The 16972-nt window shown below is 38.9% G+C and overlaps 1 protein-coding gene across 1 annotated transcript in view; it reads left to right on the top strand.

The window, feature by feature from the left end:
• Positions 1-565: 565 nt before the first annotated feature.
• The window catches only part of PLPP3 (phospholipid phosphatase 3), an 84622-nt gene continuing 68215 nt past the window's right edge, over positions 566-16972 (top strand). Inside the window, exon 1 of the mRNA XM_034415168.3 lies at positions 566-1419. Coding sequence (XP_034271059.1) covers positions 1281-1419 — 139 coding nt within the window. The 5' untranslated portion in view covers positions 566-1280. The remainder of the gene's footprint in view (positions 1420-16972) is intronic.

The raw sequence follows: 16972 nt of genomic DNA, 5'->3' as shown, positions 1-16972 counted from the left end.
GCTGATACTTTTCAGCCTTCTGCTCAAAAAAGGCCAAGCAAGCCCCTTTGATTTTGAACCCAATTTCTTTAGGTTTTTTGTGAAACAGTGATTCTGAAGCCAGCGTCCCGCCAAATACGATGGAATGTGTAGCAGCCGCCTTTACAATCCCAGCCCACGTGATCCCTGCTGCAAAGTGATCGCGGTCTCCCTCTGGCTGTGGATAATGGGATTTGAAGTCCATTATCTATCCCTCTCGAAGGAACCAGGCTGGGAAAGGCTGCTTTAATAAAGGCGTGAAATCTTCCCTCACGGTTTTTTTTTTTTTTTTTTTTTTGCGCTGAGACTTTTCTTGAGCGGCGGGACATCCACCGAAGTGCGTGAACTTATAGTTGCTGGCCACAGGCGGGTTGCGGGTAAACAGCCTGCCTTAAAACCGGCCTGCTGTTGCTTTCCGAGTCATCGCTGGGGGCGCTCGCGCGCCGAGTTTCTGGATCGCTTTCGCCTCTTTTTGCTCCACTTCGGGCGGGGACGGGACGGGACGGGACGGGGAGATGGAGGAGGGGAAACGACCGCGAAGTTAATTATCATATCTGCCAGTTTAAGGAAAGGGGTTGTACTTGGAGAGCGCACAGTGGAAAAAGGACCTGACGAAATAAAAGTAGCGATACAACCAAGCCTGATCCCACAGTACCGGTGGCGGCGCTAGCAGCGGCAAAGCGCAGCTTCGGCATATTTTGGAAGCTTGAGCTCGGCTTGCGGGCGAGGTCCTCCTGGACGCTCGCCCTTCTCTCTGCCCGGCCCCCCAACTCCATTCATTAAGCAAACCAGCCTCCTGGCTGAGAAGGACTGAGGTAGTAAACCGAGCTCTTGAGTCGCCGGTCGGGAGTTAGCCGGATCACAGAACACGGTGTGTGTGTGTTTGTGCAAAACTTTTTTCTCCCCCTTCCCAACTTTTGGAAACTCATCCTTTCCAAGGAGTTTTCATTAGTCTTCATCTGGACTTCATAACGATCGAGAGAGGGGAAGGGAGACCTTTCTGCGATCTGGAAACTTAATTCTAAGCGGCAAGTCGACCCAAACAAAGCTTGCGACCCCCTCGACCATCTCCTCCTCCCTCTCTCCTCCAGCAAGCGAAGATCCGGACACGAAAAGCCAGCTAGCAGCATCGTTTCCAACGCCTGGATTTTCTGCTTTTTTTTTTTTTTCCTTTTTCCCCCTGCCTCCCCTTTCCATCAGCTCGCCCGAAGACATTCGTTGCTTGGAAAGGCGATTTCGGTTCCCCCCCTGCCCACCAAAACATGCAGAATTACAAGTACGACAAGGCGATCGTTCCGGAGAGCAAGAACGGGGGCAGCACTGCCTTGAATAACAATCCGACCAAAAGCTCCAGCAAGAAAGCTTTGTTGGTTTGTCTCGACCTCTTCTGCCTCTTCATGGGTGAGATTTGAACCGAGCAGATCCTTTCTCCTGATTTAATTCCCTTTTTTTTCTCTCCCGGATATCTCTTTCAAAAAAAAAAAGGGGGGGGCAATCCCAAACTTCCAGCGTCGGTCGTTTGCACAAACTTTTCTCCTCCTTTTCCACAACCTCCTTGTGAATACTAACCAATTCTCCCGTTTTCACTCTTCGATCGTTCTGCCTTTTTTGCAAACTTTCCTTTCAACCCCCCGTTTCCTGCAAACTTTTGATGGCCTGAACTTTCTCGCGCTGATTTTCTGCAAGAATATCGTTGTTTGGGGGCTTGTTTGCACCCTATTCTCACTGACCCTAGGAGAGGCTCCCCAGGTGGGAGGGTGGGTGGATGGAAGATCTCAAATTCTCCATTGTTTTGCCTCAGGTGACTGTAAATTATTGGCCAAAGCCCTTCTTCGATTTTGAGGCATGTCCCCTCTTTGCCCTCTTCTCCCTTAATGGACTTGATTTTACTGTAGGAAAGCACCTAGCTCCGAGATTGACTCGAAATAAAAATGGATGTCCTACTACTGAGCTGAGCCTCGTGTAAACAAAGCATCACTTCCCGACTCGCAACTTTAAAGGCAACTGAGCAAATGAGGCGCCGTTTCTGTGGGCTAAATTCATTTGGTTGCTCCTGATTGAGCTTCTAAAATTTTCTGGGGCGAGGGGGGTTCCTTTTCATGTGTCCCAGTCTGAAGTGTGTGTGTGTTTTAATCTCAAGGAAGGGTCCTATTTGCAGCCGTTGTAACAAACTCGGAAAAGGTTGTTAAAGGGGTTAGAAGGGTTTAGGGGAGTGGGGTATATATACACACACACCCCATCATAAATCTACACAGAATGGCAGTGCAACAAAGCCATAGTGAGCTTGAAAGTTTGTTTTGTGGACTTCTGAGGGAATTGAGAACTTTGAAGTCAGCAATATCCCTTTTAAATAAGAGTTGTCTTCTGCAACATGTGGGAAGGGGCTAACACTAAATAATTCCCTCCCCCCTGCAAAACCTCCACTGTTTTAACCAACTGTGTGACATGCCACAATCTGATAGAAAGCCTGCTTTTGTGCACGTAAAAGTTACACTTAGACACAGGGACCCTCCCAGATAACATTTTGGATGATGATAGTAAGGGCTCATTATGCTTTATTTGTGGTGGCTTTAGTTTTCATGAATGACAGGCAAGTGGTAAATGCACATAAATGCAAAGGAGAGGATGAGACTTGCTCAGTACATAAGCAGATGTTAAGGGATGTTTAGAAGTTCTGTCTGTCCCTGGTAAACATTGATCCTCTTCATTAACACTGCAAACTATCCAGGATTGAAAGGTGCATGTAACTTCTTGACTAAAAAGAAAGTTTTTCAGGTAATCCTGCTGATAACTGCAGAGAAACTGAACAGATGGCCATGAATTATATATGACACTAGTACCAAGCTGTTTGTTCAAATAACCCAGTGTGGAAAAGAGCAAGGATGCACTCCAAATTTGTTATGATAACATGATCTATTCTAAAAGATTGTTCCTTTCAAACTCCTTCAGCTTCTCCAATTCTCATATATTAGATGTATGGGTGACTTCTTCACTTTGGGGTGTGCTGGTGGAAGGGATTTTACAGCTAGTAAAATAATCAAGTTTGTACTGAAATGGGATTATATTAAGGTTATTTCAGAATTTATCCAATTATCAAAGCAGCAACTAACCTTGCCTCTTTTCCCCAAAACTTTATTAAATTTCAGAAAAGTATAAAATATAAAACAAAGAAAAAGGTTAAAAAAGAAAGGGAAAGGGCTGGGAAAAAAAGTAAATGTATGCTCTGATCAACTACGTGATTTGCATACGTATTCTTATGTTGAATAGATCATATGATAAGTGTATTAGTTGCAGACCACAGAAAATTTAGTCATTTATGCTAATTAAGAATCTGGCTTTCTTGACCTGTAATTTAATTGCAGCTGTCCAGCTTACATTATGATGAGTTTATAATGATGTATATATATCAGATGGTTGAACAATTAAACCTTAATTGGAGAATACCCATATTTTGATGTCCTATGACGACATCTTTTAAATGGGATAAGACTATGATTCTAGAATTTGTAGTCATTGTGATTGGAATTTCTGAGATTTGAAAAACCAGATCATTAAACTTTTGGGAAACAAATGAAAATGGTCCATTGGAAATGCAACATTGATGTGACTTACTCAGAGTATTGCACTTTAATAAAACTTGCACGAATGTGATCTTATACTGTGCAATTAGGACAATATATCATATTGTTAAGCATATTATAATCAACATTAAGCAAGAATTAATATACTTTAATAGTCTTTGTGATTGGTGTTTATATTCCTAAATGCAAAGTTAATTCTATGGTAAGCAAATCAGTGGCCATCTGCTCCTGTATCACTCAAGTAATTATAAGGGATTCTGAAAATAAATGCCTTTTTTTATTCAAATGATGTTTTCTCATTAACTTCAGAAAATACACTATTAGACTTCTGACATACAAAAAATGACATTTTGAAGCAAAGAGATTATTTAATAGTATGTTTATACATGTGAATGCCTTAGTCTCTTTACAGGCTAAACAAATCTCAAGACTTATTTTCCTCTTAGAGTTTTTACATTGTTTCCCCCTCATCTGCCTTATGCATAATAATCTATGGAGGCAAACAGGAAAAAGAACATATCTGTAAATGGAGACTAAGGGCGCTGCTATGGTCTGTTGAATAAGGTGCAATTAAAGGTCTGATCCTGTTTCTTAAACCTAAAATAGGCGTATATTTTGGGATTGCAGCTTCCACAGTATTCCCCAGCCATTGATACAGGTATGCAAATTGATTTTGGCTACTGGGTCGTACAATTTCCTGTCAGTGGGTAACATTCCTGGAAAACGTCACAGATTCATGATGCCACCCTTTGTATTTCATGAAAGGCACTTTATATAACTTTATAAAATGTTTTGTAATGAAACAAATCTAGAGTAGATTATTATGGCACAGATCCTTTATAGACAATATTTTCTTATGTCATTCTGCTATTGCACTGTTCCAACCAGGGAGATTAGAGGCTGGTTCTCTCCAGATAAATTGGGTTTCTTGGAATTGTGAGGGTTGTGGGCACCCTATTATTATTGTTGAGCAAATGTCAGATTCAGTAATGTGATATACAGAAACCCTTCTACAAATGATTGCTCAAGTCACTGTTCTGTACACTTTTTGCCAAGTTAAGATTAGATACAATCCTTTAATGTTTTTTACACTGTGAGCTTGCTAAGCAGGTAAACATACACTTATATTTCTGAAAACTGAAAAACAGTGAATCGTTGCCTTTAACATACTACTGGATGAATGTTAAACAGAAAAATATATCATCAGGGTGACATATATCGTTTGAGCAGTTAAGTCATTATACAGATTTGTCATAAAATTAAGCTAGATGTAGCTGCCCTGTGAAATAGGTTTCACTCTAACCATTTAATCATAGTTTTCTCCCCTAATACTTCCTTCATCACATTGACATGGTTCATACATTAAACTAAGCCATACTGTGGTTTATTTAACTTTACCTTGGCATGTTCTGGGAACCCAGCTGTTATGGATTGTAAATTGTAGTCTAATTAACATATATTGACCTAGCCACTTATGATTTATTTCAGGCCTTCCTAGGAATAATTCCTATTGAATTCCTGATAGTATCCTTATGAATGAAGTTAGGCTGTCATTTTAAGCACAGAGTACAGGACAGCTTCTCTGCCTTAGAAGAGACACTTGAAGTGGGAGCTCTTTGGCCAATAAATCAACACTTGTTTAAGAACAGTAATTATCTGTACAGTGTTCTCTAATGAAACCTCCAGCTAGACACTGTACTATCATTTGCATATTCCCTAAGGTACTTCTTAAAAAAATGGCTTAGCTATTGAAAAATGTAGCAGTTACAATTTTTATCCTGATGTTATGGTAATATTAACAATGCTTTACTTATTCCTCCATATTGTAGCAATCAGTTAGCTTTCACATAAAAATACAGTACAATAGCATGTCACTTTAATAACCACATTCATAACATAGATGATCTCTGCTTTGAGTATATTTTTTGTCATTCTGGCAGTTTGGCCTAATTTCTGAAGACCTCTGTTTATCTGGTTCCTGTAATTAGGCGCTAATATATTAGGCAAAGATAATAGATTCTGCCCCCTCTTTTTTTTTTTGTTATCCCCTATAAATATGGACCTCAAGGATCTGGAAGAAATAAACTCACCATAATTTTTTTTAGATAAAAACATACAAATACTATCAGCTTTTCTAAACTGAAAATTAAACTCCCTGATAGGTGTTTCACTTTTATCAGCATTTGGAATATTTATATTGTAGAAAATGTGATCCTAAATTCACTTATGGGAATAATTCTCATTGAACAAATTATTTTACTTGTGAATAAATGTTCATGAGGTTGACTTATCAAAGTGGTAAGAAGTATATTTTAATTCCTCAAGATCCTTGTGATTACCAGCCACCAAACACTTAGATGCTTCACTAAATACATTGGGGTTTGTAAATAGACATGGATAAGATTGTTCTGGGTGGGGGTTTTTTTAGTTTTATGCTGCCTTTATTATTTTTATAAATAACTCAAGATGGCAAACATATCTAATGCTCCTTCCTCCAACTAGTTTCCCCATTACAACAACACTGTGAGATGAGATGGACTAAGTGAGAGTGACTATACCAGAACCACCTAGTTGGCTTTCATGCCTAACATGGGACTAGAAATCACAGTCTCCTGGTTTCTAGCCTGGTGCCTCAACCATTAGACCAGACTTTTTGCATGGTGATTCTGGTAATGACTGGCAAAATACATGGTCATGGGATCAGTGACATAACATAATTAACAAAAAGCCTTTTGTGTTCCAGCGGGTCTTTCTATTTAGTGTCATTTAGCATGTTGGCACTTGGAATGAAAAGCCATAGCTTAATGCTAGCCATGTCTACTACTGTAAGAAATAAATCCCATTGATTTTAGTGGAATTTACTTAATCCAATTAAATAATCACTTCAGAGTATTATGGCAAAGTGCTACTCATGTACCCTTGGAAGCAGTGAGGCTTCTTTCAGGGTAAATATGAATGATATTAAGATTTATGAGCTGACTTGAGCATGAACTGGCTTCTTGATAAAGGTCGATAGGATTATTGAGTTATCAAGCATCAGTTGAATTTACTTTTCCAATGATCTTTGTAAATGTAGGAAGAGCAAGTGAATAACCTTTTCCTATGAGCACTCAATTAAGGACACTTAAAAGTGGGCTTCTGTGCATTTTCCCACATATCCATGTACAATCCTTTGCTTGGCTATGGGCCAGTGTTTTCACTCCATGATGACAATTAAGGAAACGGTTTTTTTTGTTGTTGTTGTTATTGGCTTTCCTTTTCTTGTACATAATATGTAGATTCAGATTGTCAGTCCAATTACTGTCAGTTGCTAATTTTCAAATCACTTTTTATAAGGGTGTAAGATAAATGATGGACTGAAAGTTGATAATGAAAGTTGGTAATTGTCTAATTTTAAATTCATGGAAATGAATGAATGGTTCAGATAGCTGTTTTATGTCCAAAAATGTTTCTGTAATTAACAATGCAATTATAGTCATTAGGATTTCAGTAGGATTTACTATGCTAAGGGTTTACAACTTTACCAGCAGGTTAAAAACAACATTAATTAGTGTTTTGCTGAGATACTGGGCAAAGTTTTTTCTTTCCTCTGCTGGGTATGTACCAGATGAATCTTCAACCATATTCCTGTGGGATTTTAATCCAATGATACCTTAACATGGTTTTTAAAACAAGGAAACTGTACTTTGTTGAAAAAGAAAGGTTACTTTAAAAGAGTTCTGTTTGTTTTATTTTATTTGTATTCCATTTTTATTATTTCTACAAATAACTCAAGGCAGCGAACATATCCAACATACCTTCTGCCACAAAACAACAACTTTGTGTGGTGGGTTGGGCTAGCAGAGTGACTGACTTGCTCAAGTGGTTTCATGACTAAGGCAGAACTTGAAGTCACAATCTCCTGCTTTCTAGCTTGGTGCCTTAACTACTAGACAAAACTGAATCTCAAAAACATCCATAAAGAAAACAAATATATTAGCTTAGATTCTGTGGACAGTGAAGAAGTTTATTGACATTACAACTGAGTTACAGATGGAGTGGCCTTGGGCAAATTGTTGTTTCTTAGCCTGACTTCTCCAGTCTCCAGACAGAATAATAATGTGAGGGCAAATGAGGTAGGAATCATAAAATACTTTGAACAGTGGTGTGATGCTTTTTATTACTTTCTCTAGAACACATTCTAGTTTTATGATGATAGATGTTGTATAGTATCTAAAAATACTAAAATGCATTTTTGAAATCCCTTCTTATATAAATATACTTAGAATCCTGTGCTTAGGTAGCTTCTAGTGAAGTCTCTGTCCTTGTCATGTCAACACTGAAAATGGAAACTGGTTTATTTTATTTTTACTGTACTGCAATAATTAGTTTTCTCGGCATCTTGAAACCATCTAAGTACTCCATTTTTTGTTCTTTAAAAATGTGAAACTGAAATAAATTTGAACATAAAAATATATCCTGTATTGGAATAGTAGTTTGTGTAATGTACCAAGTAACAGGAGGAAAAATGGTAAATAATTGTTTTAATTGGATGCCAAAAAGAAATACATTTAATTAGTATGTATGAACTCTCCCTTCACCCAATGTAAATCATTATGATTTTTTTTTCATATTCTCTAAACTGCTTAGCATACAGGTGGAAGAATAGTAATTAACACTAGAGTTAAATATCTTCTACTTTAGAGCAGTTGCCACTAATTCAATGGGACTTACTCCTAAAAAGGGGAAGGAGATTGCATATTCATCAATAAAGATGAATTGAAGAAAAAAATAATTGGGATCAAAGATATTAATAAACTGTCAGGCAAGGATATTTATCCCATTTTTGTTACTTACAAGTTATACAGCCTTTATTTCTGAATGCTGTGTTTCCTGCCAGGATTAACCATTAAATAGACTGTACATTTTACCTGTTTGCTTAACAATTTTGTGAGAATGTACAATCATTATATTTAGATACTATTTAAACCTTGGGAAGTGTGATCCACCAGCTAATGATTAGGTTAAAGTTTATACAGTATCCTTCTTAAAATCCTGTACCTGTATTAGATTACTGTAGATACGAAAAATGGCCTTGGAGTAGGAATGAATAGCTTGTGCATCTCCCCAGTTGCCATGCTGTGCACCTCCAGGCAATCAGCAGCTACATTATCTGCAATTGCTAAGTTTCAGCTTCCACCAACTCTAATTTGCATGACAAATGGAAAGGAATGATCTCAGGTCCAATCAGCATCAATTGGAGAGCCACCAGAGATCTCCTTTGTGCTTTTTACAACTCTGATCCATGAAGTGTTTAAAAACATTCAGTATCTGCTGGCAAAAAAGCATTGAAACTTGCTTCTCTCCGGAGGATGCTATGGATTGGCAGATCACAAGTTTTTACGTTTATGTTGCAACTGATACTTACGTTCAACTACTGAGGATTTTTTCTGTTGCATCAATCAGTTACTTAAGACCAAGCAGGAGCTGATGAGCCGATAATGCCTTTGTTATTTCTGTAAAGTTTATCCAAGTAGGTGAATCCTATGAACCATTTTTGAAGTGGATTCAAGCACAGTGGTGCTAAAAATAAAAAAAGACACTTATTTTATCTGAGATATTTTCCAGCATAAAGGATATTTTAAAAAGATAAGCAAAGTCTAGAAGTATTACTTTGGCATTACCCAAAAACAATGACTGTTGGCAGTTCTAAGAATGTTATTGTGGAATTGAGTCGCATTCAATCAAGAGAACAGTTGTCTAGCTTGTTCACTACTATAAAGCTCAGTTAATGGAAAACAAATGCATTTTTGTCAATCCAGGAGCAGAGGATAACTTCTATATTCTATTATTCAACAACTTGCAATAAGAGATTATTTCGTATATAATATGATCAAAGCTGTTGGGAAATCAACAGCATGCTTTACATCATTCTTCCTAATCTACTACTAGATTTGAAATGCTACTCAGAGGTGTTAGATTGCAGATTACATAATTCCCAACTAGTATTGCTTAAAGTTGTTCATCATTTTTTTCCTGCTCCTTCTACATGTTTTCATTGAATGTATTGCAGGTAAAATCTGTAGTTAATCCCAAATGCATATGGTCCAATTTTTCAAGTTCCATCTAAAATAGAAAATCATAAGATATGGTATATAAATGCCTTATTTGAAATCCTAATCCCATAACTAGCTCTGATAGTATACTACAGGCTAGGTATTATTAAAGTTTCTCTTTTAAAGACGAAGCAGAAACTAAAGAGACACCTGATATCTGTCTCAGGGGTGGTATTCACTTACTTTCCCTACTGGTCCGCACATGTGCGGACATGCGCATCTTCCGTGCATGCAGCCGGCCTCAAAAACGTGCCTAAATAGGATGGCATAGAGCTGCAGGTGGGGGGCGCGGGCCCACCCGTGATTTACTCTACCAGTTCGGGTGAACCATCCAAACCAGCCGAATACCACCTCTCATTGTATATTAATATACAGTACAGTAAGGTTTAAACCTGGACCATCTGTCCAAACAGCGTATAAAATTATTAGTTTTGAATCTTGAGCCCTTTGCCAAATCAACATGATTATCAGCATTATCAACAAATTAAATTCTGTATTACTTTAACATCCATAATGAAGGAATCATATGAAAATAATTTCATAGAAAGTAGTTCCCAGCAGGCAGGAATGGCATGCTCCAGGTCCTGGCACTAGAGAGTTCCATCTGGCAACACTAAGAAGTGAACCTTCTCTGCCATGGTTCTCTCCCACTGGAGTATCATCCACCCACTGGCCTTTCACAAGGCATTAAAAACTTGGATTTGCCATCTCGCTTGAGGCTCTGGCAATAGTAGTGAACCCGTTTCATGGCTAATTCGTATGTAGGATGTTATGAATGTTTTTGGCAGCTATTTTATGCTTTTGATTTTTAAAAAACCTGATTTTTTAACAATTTTATCCCGTTTTTATTTTGTTTATCATTATCAGTTGTCCAGAATCATGTATATGTAATGAGCATCCATACAAATGTATTAAATAAATATATTCATTTCTTTATGAAATTTATATGCTGCTTATCTCGTGGTGAAAAGTGATATTGAGTGGTCATACATTCTTATCTAGAAGAACATTATTATCTTTAGGTTTGGAGCCTACTTCCTATTTGTAGAAAGATCAGAATTTGAAGCTAATCTCAGATAATATTGATTAAATTAATCTACTTTGTGGGGATTGGGCAATTTTGTTGTTTTCTGCTTTCCATAAATTTGCACATCTCAAAGGCAGTACATATCAGGAGAGATCAGAAGTCTGTGAATAAGACTTCTGTATGTGCCAGTTTATGTTTTGACAGCTGCCATAAAATATTGGGAAGATAGAAGTTTTGCTGGGTTGGTGGCTAGTTACAAGTGTAATGTCTCTCTCTAATCAATAAAAGTAGCTTGTGAAATTGCCAGGGGTTGTCATCACTTTGAGAAAGGCAGGCAGAAGACAAAATGGATTGTTCAGCCAAGTTTTTATGGATTTGGGGTGGCAATTAGCACACCTGTGGTCAAGTACACTATCACCAATTCATGACAGATATATACACTGCTTTCTTAGCTGAATACCATCAAACCTCACCTAATGTTCTTAAAAAGCACAATATTTGTTGACTATTAAATTTAAATGTAAAAGCAGGGCAAAATAGCGATATCAACCTTTACTTAAGCCTCTATTCTTCCTAGCCTTTTTCTTGATTTTGGTTTTTCAAACTCAGTTTGCTTAGTAAGAGAGCTTACTCAGTGACCAGGGGACTAGGTCAGGTCATGTTTTGCCCTTCCTATTATCAATACCCATAGGCATCAAGCTGTTAAAATGTAACAACATCTGCAAAATCAATCATGAGTGTCATGGCTTAGAAGTTCCAATACACAGAGGATTATTCTTGGGATTTTTTTAGATGATGGTTTCAGCATCCCAAATCCAGATTTACTTTTTTCCTAAGATTAGGATGTCGGTTACTAGGATCTAAATTTATTTTGGATGACTTGTAGCTTCCCACAAATGAAGATAGCCCTTTGTGGAAAGCTGCATTTAAGTGTCCATCAAACATACTGCATACATATGCCAAGCAAGGAATTAATTCATTACCACGTGGCAATCTCCTGTCTTCTGCAGGGACTTCCTCTCTAGAGAATGAAACAGGTCTTTTCAGGCTCTGAGGATCTTCTGCCATGTAATAATGCCAATAGGTGCTTCTTTTACATTCCTATCCAGTGTATAGAAAGTACAGGTTTTCCCCCAGTTTAAAACATTTTGATCTTTTAATCCAGATTTAGATTAGTGGCTGTTATACTCTGGGGAAAAATGGGATCAAGAAATTAAGGCAGATAACCTGGTCCTCAATCAAACCTTAGGGAAGGCAGCTAATTCCCTACTGAAGATTACATTGTATTGATTATATATATTGGATTTGTATAAAATACATTTTAATTTGCCCCATTGACCTAACCTGCTGGATAAAATTTGCCTTGTGTATTCTTACAGTGTTAGGCGGTGGTGAAATCCAAATTTTTTTTACTACTGGTTCTGTGGGTGTGGCTTGGTAGGCGTGGCTTGGTGGGCATGACAGGGAAAGGATACTGCAAAATCTCCATTCCCACCCCACTCCAGGGGAAGGATACTGCAAAATCCCCATTCCCACCCCACTCCAGGGGAAGGATACTGCAAAATCCCCATTCCCTCCCCACTCCTGGGGAAAGGATATTGCAAAATCTCCATTCCCACCCCACTCTGGGACCAGCCAGAGGTGGTATTTGCCGGTTTCCGAACTACTCAAAATTTCCACACCAGTTCTTCGAACTGCTCAAAATTTCCGCTACTGATTTTCCAGAACCTATCAGAACCTGCTGGATTTTCACCCCTGGTGTTACGGTATTTACTGCAGTTTAGAAATTAGCAAGGTTTCTTTTGTTCCCCTGTAGCTGGAATTAAACATCAAATTCTCTGTGTCTGCACTTCTTTGTAACAGGTTGGTGATAAGGTTAGGTCTGAAAGCAGAATCTTCAGTTGGGAAAAAAAACTTCAGAAAAAAATGGAGAGAAACTAGTTATGATGGATCCCCTGTTTAGTCCAGATTATTTCTGGTTCCTTTTCCCCAGGCCTAGAATTCAGTGAATACTCTGAGTAGTTTCAGTATTTTCTTAGAAGCAATAGCTTCAGGTCCTAATTCTATGAATGCTACTTTGAGTAACAATTTAACGCACTGACTTTTTTTAACAGGCTACTTACAGCTTCCATCAATTGCTATTCATGAAAAACAGTGGCAGCATTGCATCCCAGCCACAAATCCACAATGTCTTTTATTTTAAAATGGGGCTCGAGTGCAATTGTTTTAAGTAAACTGTTCTTTTTTTTTTAAAAAGTTAAGATTCTGCATAGGTTTGATCAGGAACAAAATAACATCTTCAAAATGGGTATTAATTCCCTTTCCAGAGTCCTTTCCTCCCCCCATTGTAGGCTTCCTTGGAGTTTAGACATTCTGCAATAGAGGCAGGCCCACCCTTTCTTTTCTTGGGTTTGCTGAAGCATTGCATTCAAAAAAAGGGGAGAAAATGAAGAGAACGTGAAGTATGCGTGTCCCAGCTCTTTGAAATCTTTGTCAGCTGTTTCCATTCTTCTGTGTGGGGAAAAGAACAAGGGAGGTGGAGAGGCATTTTCCTGCTAGTTTTTTCTTTTTCAGTGCTAAAGCTGTTAGCAGAGGTTAGTTCCTGTGGCACATAATTTGCACAGAAACCTGACTGAGCTGTCTTTCCCACTCTTATGCTCAGTGTAGGCATTGTACAAGCCTAGTCTCCATGGCAACTGGCCAAGAACACCAAGCTAAGGTCTTCTTAGCAAAAGAGACCCCGTTGCCATGGTTTTCAGGCAAGAATAACACCATCTCAGAAGCCTTTTGAGGTAAACTGGTAATTTTAATGCAGTTAATTGTATTTCTCACCCAAGCAACCTCAAACAGACTCCCAGTGAAAAATTCGTTCTTCCTTGCAAGTCATCTCCTCCCACTGCCCAGGATCTTCATTAGAGACCACTAAGACATCATACTAAATTTCTTCAGAATCAATACTTAGCTGTTAAATATGACCTCGTTCAGATTTGAAGTGGCCTTTTCTGTATCCTGGAACTTCCTTGGCCTTGCTTTCTGGGAATTTTCGGCAACATTTCTAAGCATTTTGAAAGGTGAAGTCCCAACACATCTAGAGGACGACTGCTCTGAATCAAACATCTGACTTTGTAGCCCACCATGGACCCTTCCTCTTTCTTCACCCCCTTTACTCATTACTAGAAAGGCTAAATTGTCTCTCCCTATAACTTAAACCCTATACCATAACTTAGGCCCGTGATGGCGAACCTATGGCACGTGTGCCCAAGTGGCACGTGGAGCCATGCCGCCTGGCATGTGAGGCGTCACCCATTCCTCTTCTGGGTTTCTGGCACACATGCGCATGCGACAGTCAGCTGGTCTTTTTGCATGTGGCAGTGCCAGAAACTAGAAGAGTTGGTCTTCTGTTTTCCTGTGTGCGCATGTGTGCCGGCCAGCTGATTGTCACGTGTGCATGCATGCCAGAAACCCGGAAGAGTAGCTGGCTGAAACCGGAAGTTCAGTAGCTGAAACCGGAAGTTTATTTTGCCTAAAAGGTTCGCCATCACTGATTTAGGCCATATCAAGATACCAAGTGAGCATGCTGCTGCATTTACCATTTTAAGCAACAACGCTGCTTTCATCTGAGCATACTGGACAAACAAATGCAGAAGCATTCTTAGTATCTTGATATGGCCTAAGGGCTGTCTACCACTCCTTAAGTGGCAGAAAAGTAAGATTGTATTTACCCCTCTCCCCCACTTCTGATTTCTATTTTGTCATGTTGACAAACCAGGAAATGATTCTGTTTTTGTTTCCCCTCCCATTAAGCTTCACTCACTGACAGGACAATCACCCTAACAAAGGATAGGTGGCATAGATCAGGTTTAGATGCTTAGAATGGTGGGACACTCAACTAAGACGTAGCATGCACTAAGAGGGACGGCCAGTTCTTCTGTCTGATGGAGTCGGTGCTTCCAATTCTATCGTTTGAACTATTATTTGAACAGGAATGAAATTCTTCCTTAAGAATAATAAGTTGCTTTTCAGAATTAGCCCAGCTGGCAAGTAACAGGTATGGAGAAGGCTTGGAGTTGACTGGTAGGTAGGATCAGTGATCAATAGAGTAGTGTTTCAAGGAAAGATCATGAGTAGTGTTTCAAGGGCAAGATCATGAGATTGTGACAGGAAAATTGATTTCTGGACTATATTTTTGTCCTGGTTAGGATGAACAGAGCAGAAGAAAATGGTCTTATTCAAAGATTAAGTGGGTTGGTTATTAAAGAAAGAAGGAGAATGATGAATCACAGACACACCGCCTTCTCCTATGCACCCAATAATTGTTTATTCAGGTAAGGCAAAACAAATAAACTGATGTTATCAAACTTTATCTTCAGAGTGAGATGTGTCTTGAGTTCTGTTTTCATCAGAGAAATAGAGGAACTGAGGTTTTCTGGGATTCTAAAATTGCCTTTTTCAGACGTCACCAGTTGATCAGAAAAGGAACACATGACAGCTCTTTTAGTCAAGATTAGTTGATATCAATAAGCCCCTCTTCCATTTTGATGTAATTATTTGGCTGTAGTCCATTAATCAGCAACATTGTCTGCTCCTAGAATTCAATTGTGTCTTTCACTGTGTTTGATTATATCAGTAGTCTGCCTGGTGCTTTGATTGCATTTTTTAAGGCTTAGATTGTATTGCCAGTGGCATATTTATACAAATAAGCTATTTATAGTTTGGGGCAAAAACGAATCAGAAGCAGGTGGGAAGCCGAGTTTCGTACGAGGATCCCTAAGGCTTTTACCAAATGGGCGTATTCCTTGCATTTATTTTATTGAGGTCTTTACGCTGCTGTCAAAGTGGCAGCACTTTTCAGATGCTGGAAAACTGATGCCTAATTATAAAAATCTTGTGAAGTTTACAAGTTCTGGTTTGTCTCTGGTACTTGGGTTTCCTTCAAGCAGGTGGAGAAAGGCCCCTAAGACATCAGGTAATGCTCTCATTAAATGGCTGGGTTGTGAAATCCAAAACCAGGGAGCAAGGGCCAAGTTAGACATGACTAAACATGACATCTCTTCAACTGCATAGAGTGGAGCTAAGGCTAATTTTGAGAGCAGGGGTGCCGGTGCATGAAGAATGGAGAACATTACTTGTCCATATTTTTTTTTCTAGACCCAACCTAGTACTTTCTAGATTTGTTGTATTATAATTCCTATCATCCCATCAACACAACTCTAGTAAAGAGGGATCATAGGAATTGTCATTATTGCAACATATCACTGCAAAAGGAAACTACTAAAAAGGAATTATACAGTTGTGCAGGATAGCATTACCTGTTCTGCCTTAGATACACTTTTATAAACTTCACTTTTGCAGTAAGTAAAGCAGTACAGTAAAGCAGTAAGGCTGTACGGTTCAATGTTACAACGGCACCGAAAAAAGTGACATTTTTTCACATTTATGACACTTTTGCATCCCCTTGGTCATGTGATCAAAATTTGGATGCTTGGCAACTGGATAATATTTATGACAGTTGCACTGTCCAGGGGTCATGTGATCAGCTTTCATGACCTTCTGACAAGCAAAGTCAATGGGGAAGCCAGATTCACTTAACAACAATGTTACTACTGTAAATTAAAAGCTGCAGTGAATCACTTAACTGTGGCAAGAAAGGTTGTAAAATGGGGCAAAACTCACTTAACAAATGATTCACTTAGCAACATAAATTTTGGGCTCAGTTTTTGTGGTCATAAGTCGAGGACTACCTGTATATAAGTACAATCATATAACCTCATTCATAACCAAAGGTCCATTTTTCCCTCCAATAGATTTGTTAAGGAGGAAATGATGGAGTAACCACACATTTTTTCCTCATCTCTCATCATTAAGCAGCTATCTGCCAGGAAACATTCTGTATACATCTATTCTGTACATCCATTCTGCAGCTTTTCTCAAATCCTCAGAAGGCTTATCCTGATACTTGCACATACGTGGGGCTAAAAGACAACTATGCTGCACACAAATTCTGTTCCAATATTCTGTTCCAGTGTCTGTGCACGTCTGTCTAAAAGGGTTTTAGATTGCTGTCCATAATAGGGAACTCTTTCATATCAGTGTCCCTAGTCACATTTAGGACTGCAAATGGGTTAAGTCCAGGGTTGGTATTCACTTTCCTTCGCTACAGGTTCGCAAATGTGAGAGTGTGTGTGCTCGCTTTGCTCGCACGCACCACCTCTGTGCATGTGCAGGACCTTCCATGTATGCACAGAGTGTCA

Source organism: Pantherophis guttatus, chromosome 3 (genome assembly GCF_059756535.1).
Source record: "Pantherophis guttatus breed Tessera chromosome 3, ASM5975653v1, whole genome shotgun sequence".
NCBI classification, from domain to species: Eukaryota; Metazoa; Chordata; class Lepidosauria; order Squamata; family Colubridae; genus Pantherophis; species Pantherophis guttatus.
This window is presented reverse-complemented; position numbering and strand designations above follow the sequence as displayed.